General features: G+C 42.9%; 1 protein-coding gene across 3 annotated transcripts in view; it reads left to right on the top strand.

Moving 5' to 3' along the window:
- Positions 1-14,804, top strand: part of UMAD1 (UBAP1-MVB12-associated (UMA) domain containing 1) — a 227,118-nt gene that overhangs the window by 21,881 nt on the left and 190,433 nt on the right. For 2 of the 3 annotated variants that reach the window (XM_077765347.1, XM_077765349.1), the window contains exon 2: positions 10,812-10,902. In XM_077765347.1, coding sequence (XP_077621473.1) covers positions 10,821-10,902 — 82 coding nt within the window. In that variant the 5' untranslated portion in view covers positions 10,812-10,820. Of the gene's footprint in view, positions 1-9,641; positions 9,727-10,811; positions 10,903-14,804 lie in introns of all 3 variants that reach the window. The other variant, XM_077765348.1, reaches the window with a different exon arrangement.

Genomic DNA, 14,804 nt, shown 5'->3' with positions numbered 1-14,804 from the left:
ATACTTATTGAGGGCTACTTTATGACACAGTATGTGATCTGTCTTGGAGAATGTGCCATGCTCACTTGAGAAGAAAGTGAATTCCATGGCCTTAGGATGTAGAGTTCTAAATATATCTGTCAAATCCATCTGGTCCAATGTGTTATTCAAGCCCATTGTTTCTCTAGTGATTTTCTGTCTAGTTGATCTATCCATTGATGTAAATGGAGTATTAAAGTCCCCTGCTATTAGTACTTTCTTATCCATAAGATTGTTTCTGTTTGTGATTGTTTTATGTATTTGGGTGCTACCGAATTCAGTCCGTAGGCATTTATAATTGTTTGCTCTTCCTAATGGATAGACCCTGTAATTATTATGTAGTGCCTTTCTTCATCCCTTGTTACTGTCTTTACTTTAAAGTCCAGTTTGTCTGATATAAGTATGGCTACTCCAGCTTTCTTTTGACTTCCAGTAGCATGATAGATATTTATCCATCCCCTTACTTTCAATCTGAAGGTGTCCTCAGGTCTAAAATGAGTCTCTTCTAGACAGCAAAAAGATGGACTTTGTTTTTTAATCCATTCTGCTGCCCTATGTCTTTTGATTGGAGCATTTAGTCCTTTTGAATTCAGTGTTATTATTGAAAAATATGTGTTTAGAGTCATGATGTTCTTTGTAGGATTCATGCTTGTGGTGGTGTCTCTGGTACCTTGCATTCCTTGCAACATTTCCCTCAAAGAGTCCCCCTCAGGATTTCTTACAGGGCTGGTTTAGTGGTGATGATTCCTTTCAATTTTTGTTTATTTAGGAGGACTTTTATCTCTCCTTCTATTCTGAATGACAGGTTTGCTGGATAGAGGATTCTTGGCTGCATATTTTTTCTGTTCATCACATTGAAGATTTCCTGCCATTCCTTTCTGGCCTGCCAAGTTTCAGTAGACAGGTCTGTAACCACTCTGATAGGTTTCCCTTTGTATGTTAGGGCCCTTCTATCCCTAGCTGTTTTCAGGATTTTCTTTGTCCTTATATTTTGCCAGTTTCACTAGGCTATGTCATGCAGAAGATAGGTTCAAGTTATGTCTGAGGGGAGTTCTCTGTGCCTCTTGGATTTCAGTGTCTTGTTTCCTTCCCCAGAGTGGGGAAATTTTCAACTATAATTTGTTAAAGTACTCCTTCAACACATTTCCCTCTGTCTCTGTCCTCTGAAATTCCCGTGATAAGGATATTGTTCCGTTTGATTGTATCACTTAGTTATCAGAGGCTCCTTTTGTGCTCCTAGATCAGTTTATCTCTCTTTTTCTCAGCTTCCTCTTTTTCTATGATTGTGTCTTTTCATTCACCTATTCTTCTCTCTGGGTCTTCAATCTGTGCATTGGACGCCTCTATTTTATTATGCATCTCATTATAGCATTTTTAAATTCATCAAAACTATTTTTAAGCTCCATAGTCTTTGTAGCAGTAGCTTCTCTGATGTCTTCCATGCCTTTTTCTAGCCCAACGATTAATTTTCTATGAGCAGCTTAAGCTGCTCCTTCTCTTCCCCTCTACTCTCAGCGGCTCCCCGTGAAGGGGATTCCTCCCCTCCCTCTGTGTCTCCAGGCCCCTGCCCAACCTTATCTCCCCTAGTCCGCACTCATGCAACTATGAGGTCGTCCTCTCAGAGGACACTGTCTCTTTTCCTCCCAGACTCCCGGGGTTCAGTGTCCTATGGCTTCAGGCCTTCCCTGCTTGAGATATGGGGGATAGGGAAATGTATGGAGCTCCCTACTTCTCCGCCATCTTGCCTCCCGTTTTTTTAAAGAAACAAATAAGGAAAACTACAGAAAGGATAAAAATAGTATAAAACAAATACAGTAAAAAGACAGACTGTAAGAGGCACCTGGGTGGCTCAGTTGCTTAAGTGTCTGACTGTGGCTCAGGTCATAATCTCATGGTTCGTGGGTTCAAGCCCCGCATCGGGGCTTTGTGCTGACAGCTAGCTCAGAGCCTGGAGCCTGCTCTAGATTCTGTGTCTCCCTCTCTTTCTCTGACCCTCACCTGCTCACGCTCTCTCTCTCTCTCTCTCTCTCTCTCTCTCAGAAATAAATAAAAACATTAAAAAAAAGAGACATACTGTAAAGAATATACAAAAAAGATTTTAAAACAGATTATTAAAGAACTACAAGTAAATCATATCAGCTAGAATGACATATTAAAAACCTGCTTGAGGTGTCTTCAGCTAGAAGGTTCTCTAAGGACTTGGCCGGCGGGAGCAGCAGTAGGTAACCTCCGGCTCCTGGTCCCATTCACAGGTGTTAAAAGGGGCCCCTCAGACTGAGGCAGTTTTAGACCTTCAGGAGAGAGCTTTCTAGATGCCTTGGGATCATCTTCACAGAGGAGAGATGAGCTAGCCACATTTTCAGCCTGGTCCTGGGTTTGTTTGTGGTGATTACTATTTTTGTTGTTGTGTTAGCCTTGCCCATAACAGCCAGTGCAAATCTGACTCCGGGCTTTCCTAGCTCAAAACCTTCAGAAGCTCTTTCACTGGTTCCCGACTCAAGCCCTCACAAGCCTTGTTTTGGTGAATGGGCTCCTCCTCACGGCTCCCGGAGCACCTCTCCCCCTTCCTACCCTCCCTATCTTGAGGTGCCTGTGGGAGCCTGGGCCCACTCTCCCTTCAGACGCCTTCTGTCTCACAGGAGGCTGGCTTCGTGCGTACTTAGCTGCTTGGCATTTGAATTTACCACCCCTGGGTAATGCTGCAGAGGTTAGTTGTTTCTGCAGCTTTGAAATGTGAAACAATATAGTCGAGTTAACATTTAAGTCCTGAGAAGACAGCCAAGTATGTTTTTGAAAATATGGAAGAAAGGGGAGTGTACACATCACTTTGGTGATAATTAAGGGTATGCGTTTTCATAGTATAATTTGAGATCTTAGAGGTCATGATCTCAATTCCTGAACTTATACATTCTTCCGTTTGAAGTAATGCTGATGTTCCTGATTTTAGCTGCCACTTACATGCTAACGGCTCCCTTTCTCTGGGGCACTAGGTCCTATTTTTCCAACTACACTTTACATATTTACATTTGCACCAGTCACTGGTTCCCTACATCTGGCTTGTCTGAAATGGAATTCATTTTGTTTCCTTCTTTTATTTATTTATTTATTTATTTATATTTATTTCTAGGAGAGAGAGAGAGAGAGACAGCGTGAGCAGGGGAGGGTCAGAGAGAGAGGGAGTCACAGACTGAAACAGGCTCCAGGCTCCAAGCTGGCAGTCAGCACAGAGCCCGACGCGGGGCTCGAACCCACGAACCGCGAGATCATGGCCTAAGCGAAAGTCGGACGCTCAACTGACTAAGCCACCCAGGCGCCCCTGTTTTCTTCTTTTAAAGTGAACTTCCCTTTCCTACTTTTCTTATCCTACTATCGCTTTCTTCAGTCTGTCAGGCTTGACCTTTCAGTCCCCTTGTGTTAATTCCTTTCCGTCTGTTCTGTAGAGTTGACAGTCCCTAGGCCCTGCTCTGTATTCCTGCACATCCCTTCTTTTTCATTCACACGTCTCCCATCTTAATCCAGTCCCTTTTTGCTACAACTTTCTAACTTTTTAACTCCATTCTCTCCATCAGCCTCTTCAGCATATTATTTTAAACTTAATCTTTCTGAAACATTAATTTCTTCAAGATCTGAGACTGCACAGGAAATGAGCCTGGTCTGCCACTCTGGATAGTCTAACATTTTCTTAACTTTTCAGCCCTTTCAGTAATGTGCCTGTACCTTTCTTCTGCAGTCTTGATTTCTTTTTTTTTTTGGAGTCTTGATTTCTTGATTTTGTTTTTTTCAGTCCTGATTTCTGCTGCTCATCTACATGCCTGTGCAAAGGTCACTGCCTTTGCTGTCCTCTAAACACACTGTGCTCTTTGTTCATCGGGACCCTTCTTACAGGAAAGGCCTTCCTTCTTGTTTGTGTCTGTACCGTGCCCAGCAGATGAAGTTGAAGTCAAGGCTACCTATTTGTGAAGTCCAACAGGGTTCTTCTAAGTCTCACTGATCCTTCTGGAATCCTTCTGGAGCAAATCTGAAGAAAAAACTGTGTGTGTGTGTGTGTGTGTGTGCGCGTGCGCGCACGCACGCTTCCATACAGTTATCCCCTGCGTTTTGAAAGGTCACATTATGTATGCTACTGTTGGCTCTTAAGGAAAGTCCTACTTTAGTACCCATTTTCGCTAACTGAAACAAATCTGAAGAGGATTTTTCACTTCTATGAAAAAAGGAGAAAAGTGAAAATGTGTCCACTGTTTGTTTACTGCGGGCTATTCTAGAGGCTGTGTGCAGCAAGAGTGACCCCGCCTAGCTCCTTCCCTGGGAACTACATACACTTAGTGTCTCAGCATCAAGCCTGTCAGAGCTCTGACCTGAGTCCGTGAGCATCTGGGTTTCATCTGCATTTATCCTGTGTGTGCCTTAGCAAGATGTGTCCTAAGGTATCCAAAACGCCCAAGAGAGGTTATTTTAGAGTCTGGGAATGTTCAAAAAATTTTCCATATAAATTGAAATGGCAATGGCTTCTTCACTTTATACCAATTTGGCTTATGAAAGCTTTCATAGAAACAGTCTCCTTTCAGATAGCAGGGGAGACTTGTATGTTATTCTCATTACAGTTAAGTGGCTGCTTGTTGATCAGTCACAGAGAGGAATGTATTCACATTATCTAGAAGTCTGTCGAAATGGAAAGAGGATAATCAAATTGAGAAAACCAGGTTGCCTGAATCCTTTTGTCATGGGTAATATTACTTGGTATATTACTTCCCCTACTCTCTGCCCCTTCATAACAATAGGGTTTGCCCTGCCTAGTGATCAGGCTGGCCCTTTTATATGCAGTCTCTGTATACCATTAAAAGTGAAGACACTATCCTTTTATTTTTCTGTCTTGCGTGAATGCATAGAGAAGAGAAGCATTTTGCTTTTTGTACAAAGACTCTAACACACACACAGTGGTTTAAGTGATTTGAGACAGTTTTCCAAATAATTGTGAACTGAACGGTTATATGACATCTAAGATATTGTGCTAATAATGAATTTTTAAAATAGTTTTATTGAGGTATTTTATAAACATAACAATAAATTGCACATGCTGAAAGTGTCCAGTGTGATGAGTTTTGAGTTATGTCTGTGCCCCTCAAACCATCCCTGTGATCACTGTAATGCACATATTCACTACCCCCAAAGTTTCCTTATAGTTCTTTATACCCCTCCTTTCTCTCCCCTCCCTGTACGTCCCCCTTCCCCAGGAAACCGCTGATCTGCTTTCCATCACTACACATTAGTTTGCATTTTCTAGAAGTTCATATAAATGGAATCATACAGTATGAACTCTCTTTTTTTTTTTAATTGGTCTGGCTTCTTTCACTCAGCTTATTTGTTTATTTTTTTGAGATTTATGCACATTATAGCATATCTTAGGACTTCATTCCATTTTATTACTAAACAGTAATAGAGATATGCCACCGATCAGCCATTTATCTGATTTTGGACATTTGTGTTGTTTCCAGTTTTGGGCTGTTACTAAAAATGCTATATGACGTTTGAGGACACGTGTGGACATATGCTTCCAGTTCTCTTAGGTAAATACCTGCAAGGAGAGGGTTTGGGTCATACGCTAGGTGTGCGTTTATGTTGGCGTGGCAAGCCCTTTAAAATGTAAATATTTGAATAGGTATGTAGTGGTATTTTGCTGAGATTTTAATTTGCATTTGCCTAATGACTAAGGATGTTGAACATCTTTTCATGTGATTGTGTGCCATCCACACATCTTTGGTGAAGTGTCTGTTCATATCTTTTGCCCAGTTTTTACTGAGTTGTTTTCTCAGTACTGAGTTTTAAGAGTTCTTTCTATTTTCTAGATATGCGTTCTTTAACAGATATGTGTCTTGCGAGTATTTTCTCTCAGCCTGTGACTTGGGCAGGTGAATTCTTCATCCCCATCTCTGTCAAGGTAGCTCTAGGAGTTCCATGTTTGAGAATTAGGAGACATTCACTCTGGCCTGCATCCCTGCTCAAGCAGGCAAGAGTGCTGCTGCTGGCTCGTAAGGGATTCTTAAGTACAAATGTTGGTATTTTTCCCATTTATGAGTGTAAAGTTCGCTTATTATAGACAATTTTTAAAATGTTCAAAATTGTAAGTAAGGAAATGAGACTGGGAAGTCTGAGCAGAAGCCCAACTATGAAGGCACGTCCATCAGAAGCATGAGTGCTTAGCGCTTACCATAAACTCCGCTAGGGGCAGCAGGACTGTTACTGGCTTCCTCTGCTTGGGGAATAGGGCTCGTAAATTGCTCTTATTTTTGCTGAAGATTGCCTCAGAAATGTGGTGGGCTGAGGCTGCAGTGTTTGTTCCTCCCGGGTAGAAGTTGAGTGCTTGCATCTACAACACTCAGTCAGTATCTGGCCTAAGCACTTAATAAATGTTTATAAAATAGAAAGCAAATGAATGTCTTGAACTTAGATGGTGTAGAATTAGTAAATGACTTCAGAACCTAGAGCCGAACAAGGCTTGGGAAAGACGGGACAGGATAAAGACATAAATGGAATTAATGAAATGGACGTGACTAATATTGGGAGCCGTTGTATTAAAGTCCAACCCAAGTGTGAAGCACTCCTTGTTTCTGGGACTTTGTTGATGAAAAGGTTTCAGTTTTGATTCCAGAAGAACTTGATTTAAAATTCTAGTTGTGCTGTTTAGAGGCCACATAAACTTGAACCTATATGTAATCTACTTCACTTCTTCCACTTACACACTGTGAATACTTAGGTGTACCTGGTGAGATGACCATGAGTTATAGGGGACAGCGTACATAAGACATTCTGGTACAGTGACGGACACTGTAGGAGCTCAGTGTCACCCCATGTTAGTGGAGTTTTAGTTACTCCCCTCTCCTTTCTCGTTTCTAGTCTTTTTTTTTTTAATGTTTTATTTATTTCTAGGAGAGAGAGAGAGACAGCGTGAGCAGGGGAGGGTCAGAGAGAGAGGGAGTCACAGACTGAAACAGGCTCCAGGCTCTGAGCTGGCAGTCAGCACAGAGCCCGACGCGGGGCTCGAACCCACGAACTGCGAGATCATGACCTAAGTGAAAGTCGGACGCCCAACCGACTAAGCCACCCAGGCGCCCCTTGTTTCTAGTCTTAAGACATCTCAGTCTGCTGCTCGAGTGGGGACCTACCTGTGTATTTCAGTGATAGGAAAAAATATCATGTGATAAAGATAATTTGATTGTACATCACGGTGTCCAGGGCATAGTCTTTTCATGCATGGAGTGATTTCTATAAAGATAACATGGTTAGACTGATGTTAGGTACCTTGTGGAATCAATTATTAGTGCCAGCAGTACTGTTCATCATACAAGGGAATCCCAAGACTCGTGTTGGAACGTTATTCTCATGTAAAAACACCCTGAAGAGAGAGTTGGGTGGTGGTCAGATTGGTGGAGCCGTGGGTGTGAGGGTGACTGATACTTCCGTAACAATCTTAGAGCTGTTTCAGATCAATATTTGTAGCCAGCTCTCCTTTGCTGCCATTCCGAGCTCTCTTCATACTGTCTCTGCTTCCTTTCTCTTTCTGTTTCTTCTGTTTCTTTCATGCCTGGAAGTTTCCTGACTCTTGGAACCTAAGTTGTTCTCCTTTTGTAATGTTTGTAATGTTCTAAAAGCAGGGACTGTCATGTTACGCGTTGCCACTTAGTCGTACTAGCAACAAACTGATGCAGCCTGTATATAGTTTAAAAGTGATGTTTTGGGTCCTGAAAAACTGTGATACTTCACTTAATTAGGTTATAACTGCTGTACAAAATACTTTCATTAAAAAGAGATTCTTGGGGCGCCTGGATTGCTCCGTTGGTTAAGCGTCCAACTTTGGCTCAGGTCATGATCTCACGGTTTGTGAGTTCGAGCCCCGCCTTGGGTTCTGTGCTGACAGTTCAGAGCTTGGAGCTTGCCTCTGTTTCTCCCTCTCTCTCTGCCCTGCCCCTGTTTATGCTCTGTCTCTCTCCCTCTCAATAATAAATAAACATTTTAAAAAATTAAAAAAAAAAAAAAAAAAAAAAGAGAGATTCTGACACTACACCGGAGTTTGGCCTGGCTTTTGTAACAACATAGTTAAACTTTTGGGGCTTGAGACTGACTTTACCAGAACTACTTTTGTAATTTCCATGTTTGTTCCGTTTCTGTTTTGTGGCCAGACATGAAAAAGTATTGGAAGTTTGAGTTCTTCTATTAGAAGGCTATTCTTTATATTTTAGAGCAGGAATCACTTTTTAAAGGGCTTCTCTCTCTGTGTGTTCTCAAAGCTCCTTGCTCTAGCACCCCAATGACATGCGATGCAGTGAACTAATAAGCAAGCCGCATGGCCACACCTACCTCCAGGGAGAGAAGAAAACTGCAGTCCTACGGCTCCATAAGGCAGAGAGCCAGTGAACAACCCTCGTGATTCCGTGGTTCTCATTTGTGGTCATCACGTATAAGCTCTTCTCACTCTAGGCAAAATAACTCACCCCTCCCCAAGGGCAGTAGCCCAAATGACCCCATTCCGTCCCAGCATCATGCCTGAAGTCCGCTATCTCACCGTCAGGCCCACTTGTGCCATCTCTTGGTCTGGAGAATTCCTGGATTAAAAAGACCCATCCCTTCTGTCCCCTCCCACTCTGGTGGAACTGGGAAACACCCTGCCCAAACCGTTCCCATTCAGAAAGGGGGGGAACGGGAGATACACAACCATCGTGGAGTGGTAGCAATCCTGAAATCCCACTGAGCAGGCTTTTGAGGGAACCCCCGTTGGTGTGGAGGATGTTCATTAATTATGCCCCCAGATTCTGCTTCCTGGGAGAAGCCCCCAGTCAGTTGTTCTCTGTGCCCATTGGCTCCATCCTCTTGGAGTTTTTTCCCCCTTCAGTAACTTCCTTGGCTCTCCCTGAAGTGGGCACTGGAGAATAGGCTGGCTGTGGGGGCTAAGCAGTTTTCTCTGGCAGCTTCCTGTCCTAAAAATCCAGTTGTCGTGGTCCTCTTTTAATCCAGACTAGTAGTAGTCATTTGGCCGTACAGCTCTCAAAAATTGTGTTGGCTTCCCAGCTTTTTGATTCCAGTCAGCTTCATGTGTCAATAACCAGACCTAGAATTTTTGCTCTCTCAGATTTGCTACATTTCTCATCTTTTGCACCCCACACGTGCCTCCTCCCTTTTTAATTATTTGAGGGTGCTTTTCTCTGCCAGCCTTCACCTGAAGACCTACTCACTTCATCTGTTTTTCTTGAACCATTTTATCCCAAGTGAAGGAGTTTACTGTGTGCCACATTGATCCACATTGAGGTTTAATACCAGGTATAGTGGTTGTGTCCTCTTGATTTGATCCTGACCCAGCATTGAGTTTTAATTAACTATTGTTCCTTCAGAGGCCTATCTGCTCCATTTTCAACTGCTTGGGATTGAGAAGTTAGTTGCCTTTGTAGTCTTTCAAGTTTTTGAATCTGAGCTCTCTTCTCTAATGTTCCTGCTTGTAAACCAGCCAGTTCTCTTCTGATCCCGTTTCTTCCTGCATAGGTTTCTCTCGATCTTACTCACTGATTCTTAGCACATCACTCTTTGTCTTTTCATCTTCTGCATTTGTTTTTGCCTCTAACCTTGTCTTTCACCAGTTCCACACAGGCCACGTCTCCTTGTCCTCTGCTGAGGGTGCCAGACTGTTTCCAGACCTTTCTTTTGGAGCCGTCACCATATCCAGTAAGCATTTTCTTTGAGAATTTCAGGGGCTGTTCCTTTTCCTTTACTGAACTATTTTCTTTATCACATGTTTTGTCTTCTTCTCCAGTTTTTATTCCTTTAAAAGTGAACTCAGCCAAATATGTTTTCTATCAACAAATCAGCTCCTTTGTCATCCACCCAGGTCTGCAGCTCAGGGCATGTCGACCTCCACAAGCCCCAGTACACTTCTCAGTTTCTAGAAGGCCGTTGCTCAGATGAAATCTTTATTTGCCCCCCACCCCCCTCCCGGCTTGATTTTCTGGTATGGGTGGAATATATGAAGATGAAAATTAAAATGTGAGCATTTAGTGCTTTCTTTGCTCTTACATCGCTTTGCTTATAGGGACTGTCCTCAGAACATGATGTGTCCTGCATCCCCTTCAACTTCCTTCCCAGTAGTTTTCTAGGAGTTGGTGTCCTCCCTGAGGGTACAAAGGTGGGAGGAGGAAGAGGAAAGAGGCGTGCGCACACGTGTGTGTGTGTGTGTGTGTGTGTGTGTGTGTGTGTGTGTGTGCTGGAGGCAGCACACAGTCTTGCCAATACAAAGATCTACACTGATGGGAATTTAAAGTTGGTTGCAATGGATACAATCCTGAGTGTCTGAATGAAGTAACTAACTGTAGAGGATGTTTGAGGTGCCTTCCTTTCTTTTTTCCGATGGCCTCAGGTTTATGACCCTGGCAGGACAAGAAACCTGGACAAGTTTGGGTTTCGTTTTGTTTTTCTTTTCCCATCCAGGGTCTGATTTACAGGTAGCAAGGTCCTTCCAGATCCTAGGGTTATTGGTTGATTTTAGTTTTACATGTAATAATTTCTTGGGTTATTTCCTGCATGTTCAGAAATTGAGAGAGGTTGCATGATTCAAGGCACACATGGTTTTGAGCTGGAAGTCTGTGCCCCTTAATTTCTCACTTTGTCTTCTGACACCGAGAGGGGGCTTATGTTTTTAAGTCTGGTAATGGAATTCCTAAAAGTAATCACTGTGATATCTCTATGTTTGTGAGTTTACTAAGACTTTTTACATTTTTATCTGAGTCTGACATCGTGTGGTGTTTCTGTTTCAGACAGCGGTGATGTTTCACTTCTTCAGAAAGTTCCCGGAATCTAAAAAGCCCTCAGTACCAGAGACAGAAGCAGATGGATTTGTCCTTTTAGGTGAGCCTTTGTCAAAAACAAAATCATAATTGGATGAATTATTTTTCCTTTAAAAGTTTACTTTAAAATTGTATGATTGGTTTTTTCATTCTTTCTTACTAATTCCCGAAATAAGTTATGTATATGAAGCCTATAAACATAAAGCTCTCCAGTCACTTAGAATATTTTTGTCAAGTCACACACCTCTTATATATTACTTTGTCTGTATCCTTGAAATTAAATGTGTAAAAATCATCTCTTTTTTTCTATGTGGTAAGCTGGTCAACCTTTTTAACTACAAACAACCAAAAGTCTTGAAGGATCCTTGATAAAGTCTGTTTTATAAATAGCACCAAACCTTGCCTCTTAAATTAGCATCTGAAATTAAATTAGGCATCCAATAAATCATTTGCTGAATGAAGTATACTTTTTAAATCAAAATATGTTACATAGCATCTCCTATATGTTTGTTAAGATTGGAATATTTTCTATTATAAAATTGATACCTGCAGTTATTACTATTTTGGGGACTTTAAAAAATTTTCTTTCAAACAAATACTATGCTCTTTCGAGAATTCTGAAAAATAGCATTTCCTTCATGTTGTGTGTCTTTCCCCTGAGAAAGACTTTGTATAGTTCAGTCAGTCAGACTTTGTAGTCTTTATATATAGTTCTCAGGAGTTCTGTCCCCAGGCGTGGGGAGCTAAAACCCAGTGTTCCGACGTAGCACACATCCTCTCCTGCTCTGGACTTCCCTCCCGCCAAATTTCGCTCCTCCCCTGAGAGGAGTTGCATGAACTCATAGGTATTTGCTATGTGGGATGTTTCTCAGGTTTCTCTTTTGCCAGATTCTGGTTTCCTACCTCTTACGGTCTCTATCTTGGTGCATTCAGACCGTGGTCCCCCCGCATTGGCTTCACATGTCTTGAAAAGTGGAGGTTGGTGCTGTGGATTTAAGGGCAATCCTGAATTTTCAGCTCCAGCCCTCTCAGAGCTGGGTTCATGCCATGCTTCTTTCTCCACACTTGTAGAAGTAGGTGTGGGTAGGTCTCTGCCTCTTTAGCCCTTCTTTTTATGATCCAGTCTCTCACAGAAAGGACACATTTGCCTGGCCGTCTTCCATTTCTAGGCTTTAATCTCTGGGAGACCATATTACAGTTTTTTTGTGGCTAAATGTTACCTTATACTATGCCATCTTTTCCACAGTCGAGTTCTGGCAGGCCACAGCCTGCAGCGCTGGCAGATTCCCCTTCCCGTGTGGCAGTGTTTCTGAATCTGCTTCCTATGTCCGAGGACAGGGGCAATGACTCGGGTGCTCAGTGTCGTTTCCTCTCTGTCCAGATCCCCTGTGCCTGAGGCAAAATAGCGAGGCATTGTTTGATCAGGGCCAGTGGTTTCTCTGGGGAACTTTCTGATGGTTATAAACTGGGGTCCCATGCTCATGACTGCTTCTCTGGCCCTTCTTACCACTTCAGGAATTGTGCCTTGGCATCCAGGTCAGAACTGGCTCTGTCAGTCCCAACTTCTGTTCCTTGAAAGCTGCCAGTTTTGCTTCCCTCTTAGCTCCTGAAGTAGCCTCACTAACTAAACCTCAGGGATGCCTCTCGTCTGCGTCTTTAGGTATCTCACATAGAATTCTTAGAAATGTGCTTCAACAAAGCCTGGTTTTCCAAACTCTGTTCTGTGTTTCTCTGTAGTCTTAACACATGTGCAGAGAGCTTTGCTGTTTTCTGTTGTATCATGATTAGAAATCGGCATTACTCTTTTTGTAATCAAATAGCCATTGAAAGGATGTGAGTTTAGTGCACAGACATCTTTGCAAGCACTTACAACTTTTAATGCTCTTTATACATCTTCTTTACCTCTCTGGCTCCGTGGCCTGCAGCTTTGCAGCATTTCAGAGGTAAGTTTTAACCACAACTGAAAACCCCCTGCTGCTGGTCTTTCTAAAGTCTCTAGCATCTGGTAGCTTGAAGCGTGTAGATGCTTCAGTTATAGCTAGCCCAACAGGGGCCTAGTTTCCAGTGTATTCTGCCTCAGCAGCTGAAGCTGATCTGCTGTGGACCTTTCCTCTTCTAGGAAAGACTCTGGTTTAAGAAGTAGTCTTTAGCTGAGCCTCAGAAGACATAGAAACTTTCAGATTTGCTCACTCATGAGGGAATTTCCAGCCCTTTATTTCTCTAATCTGCTCTCATGTTCCAGCTGTTCCCTCTGATATACCTAAGCCCTAAGGGTGTACTTTCCCAAAAGCTGACACGCTGTATTTTGAGGGTGCTTTCTCAGAACCATCTTGGACTGAGTTGGGTGGGTTTCAGCCCTGCACTATACCTCACCTGTAACGTTGGTGTCCCTGGCAGTCATGGTGAAGAATCACATCCGTCATCATTCCAGGACAGTGATGTAATTTGAGGTGAAGCTGGTGGTCACCCTCATTCAAATGATCCAAACCAGATAAGTCCCCTGGATGTCTGCTGAGGCTGTCTCCTCCTCCAGCTTCCGTGAGTGTTGTGTCCGTCTCTGTTTAGCCCCATTTCTGCCCAGGTGCAAAGCTCTAGCCCTTCACCACCTTCCATGAAAAATCTCTGCGTGCCTACTCTTCTGTGAGCATAGTTATTCTTCTGAAGTTGTGAGGATGTCAGTCAGCATCAGTCTTGGCTCTCTCTTCCTGTGTCTTCTTTCTCTTCCCATCGATCACACCACCTCCTTTCTTCCTCAGGAACACCTCAGAGGCACTGCAGTGAAGTGCAGATAAGAATCCTAACTCGAGCCAGACCTGTTGGCTCTGTATCCTGGTTCCACAACTTGCCGGAGTCTCCATCTTAGAGGGGAGGCAGAACTCCTCCTCTCTCCTCTGAGGGTCTCTGCCTGGGCCTGAGAAGGAAATACACAAAGGACAGATTAATAGGAGATATGCGTACAGGGTTTTACATGCACGCAGGAGCACCCCTTGGAAAATGAAGACCTAAAGAAGTGGCAAAACCTATGTGCTTATATACCAGGTTGAACAAAGAGGCCATTGTGGAAAAGTGAAGTAGATGAGGAGACTAAAGGAAGATAAGAGTTCTTTTTAACAGGGTCTGTTTGTACAGAGTTCTCCTGGCCTTGACTCCCCACCTCTGGTGATAAGAATGCTTCTTTCCTCCTGGTATCTGACACAAGGGGTCTTATCTCCTGCTTTCGGGAAGGAAAGAGCAGGTCAGAGTGCCCTTCTTGCACCTGCTATTTTTCAAGTGCCTTTAGCTCAAAATAATCCTTATGCCCAAACGGCATATTTTGGGGTGGTATATAGGCCACCCCTCCACCATTTTGGGCAAGTTATATGAACTCTGGGTGTGCAGGCATTTAGAAAATGAATGTGATACCAGTAGGAACCCCATAGGGTTATTGAGAGGATTAAATAGGCTAATATGTATAGAATGCTTAGAACAAGCCTCTGGATGAAATGGTAGCATTATATCCACATACAGGTGAGGACTGAACTTCTCTGAATTCCTCCAGCTGACGTAGAGCAGATCTGGAATCAGCCCAGGCAACCTGACTTTAGAACCTAATCCTCTTAACCACCAAGCTACCCATCTTTTTTTTTTTTTAATGTCATATTATCATTTTAAATTTAAAGACATTAGTGACATTTTAAGCTCTTTAAATAAATTTTACCTTGTATTCCTTTGTGTTTCAAAGAGAAGGTGTTGTGCTTCTTTGTTTTTGCTTTTTTAAAATGATTATTTATTTTTGAGAGAGAGAGAGAGACAGAGTGTGAGTGGAAAAGGAGCAGAGAGGGAGGGAGACACAGAATCCGAATCAGGTTCCAGGCTCTGAGCTGTCAGCACAGAGCCTGACACAGGGCTCAAATTCACGAACTGTGAGATCATGACCTGGGCTGAAGTTGGATGCTTACCTGACTGTGCTATCCAGGTGCCTCA

The sequence above is a fragment of the Crocuta crocuta genome, unplaced genomic scaffold (assembly GCF_008692635.1).
Source record: "Crocuta crocuta isolate KB4526 unplaced genomic scaffold, BGI_CrCroc_1.0 scaffold14, whole genome shotgun sequence".
Taxonomy (NCBI): Eukaryota; Metazoa; Chordata; class Mammalia; order Carnivora; family Hyaenidae; genus Crocuta; species Crocuta crocuta.
This window is presented reverse-complemented; position numbering and strand designations above follow the sequence as displayed.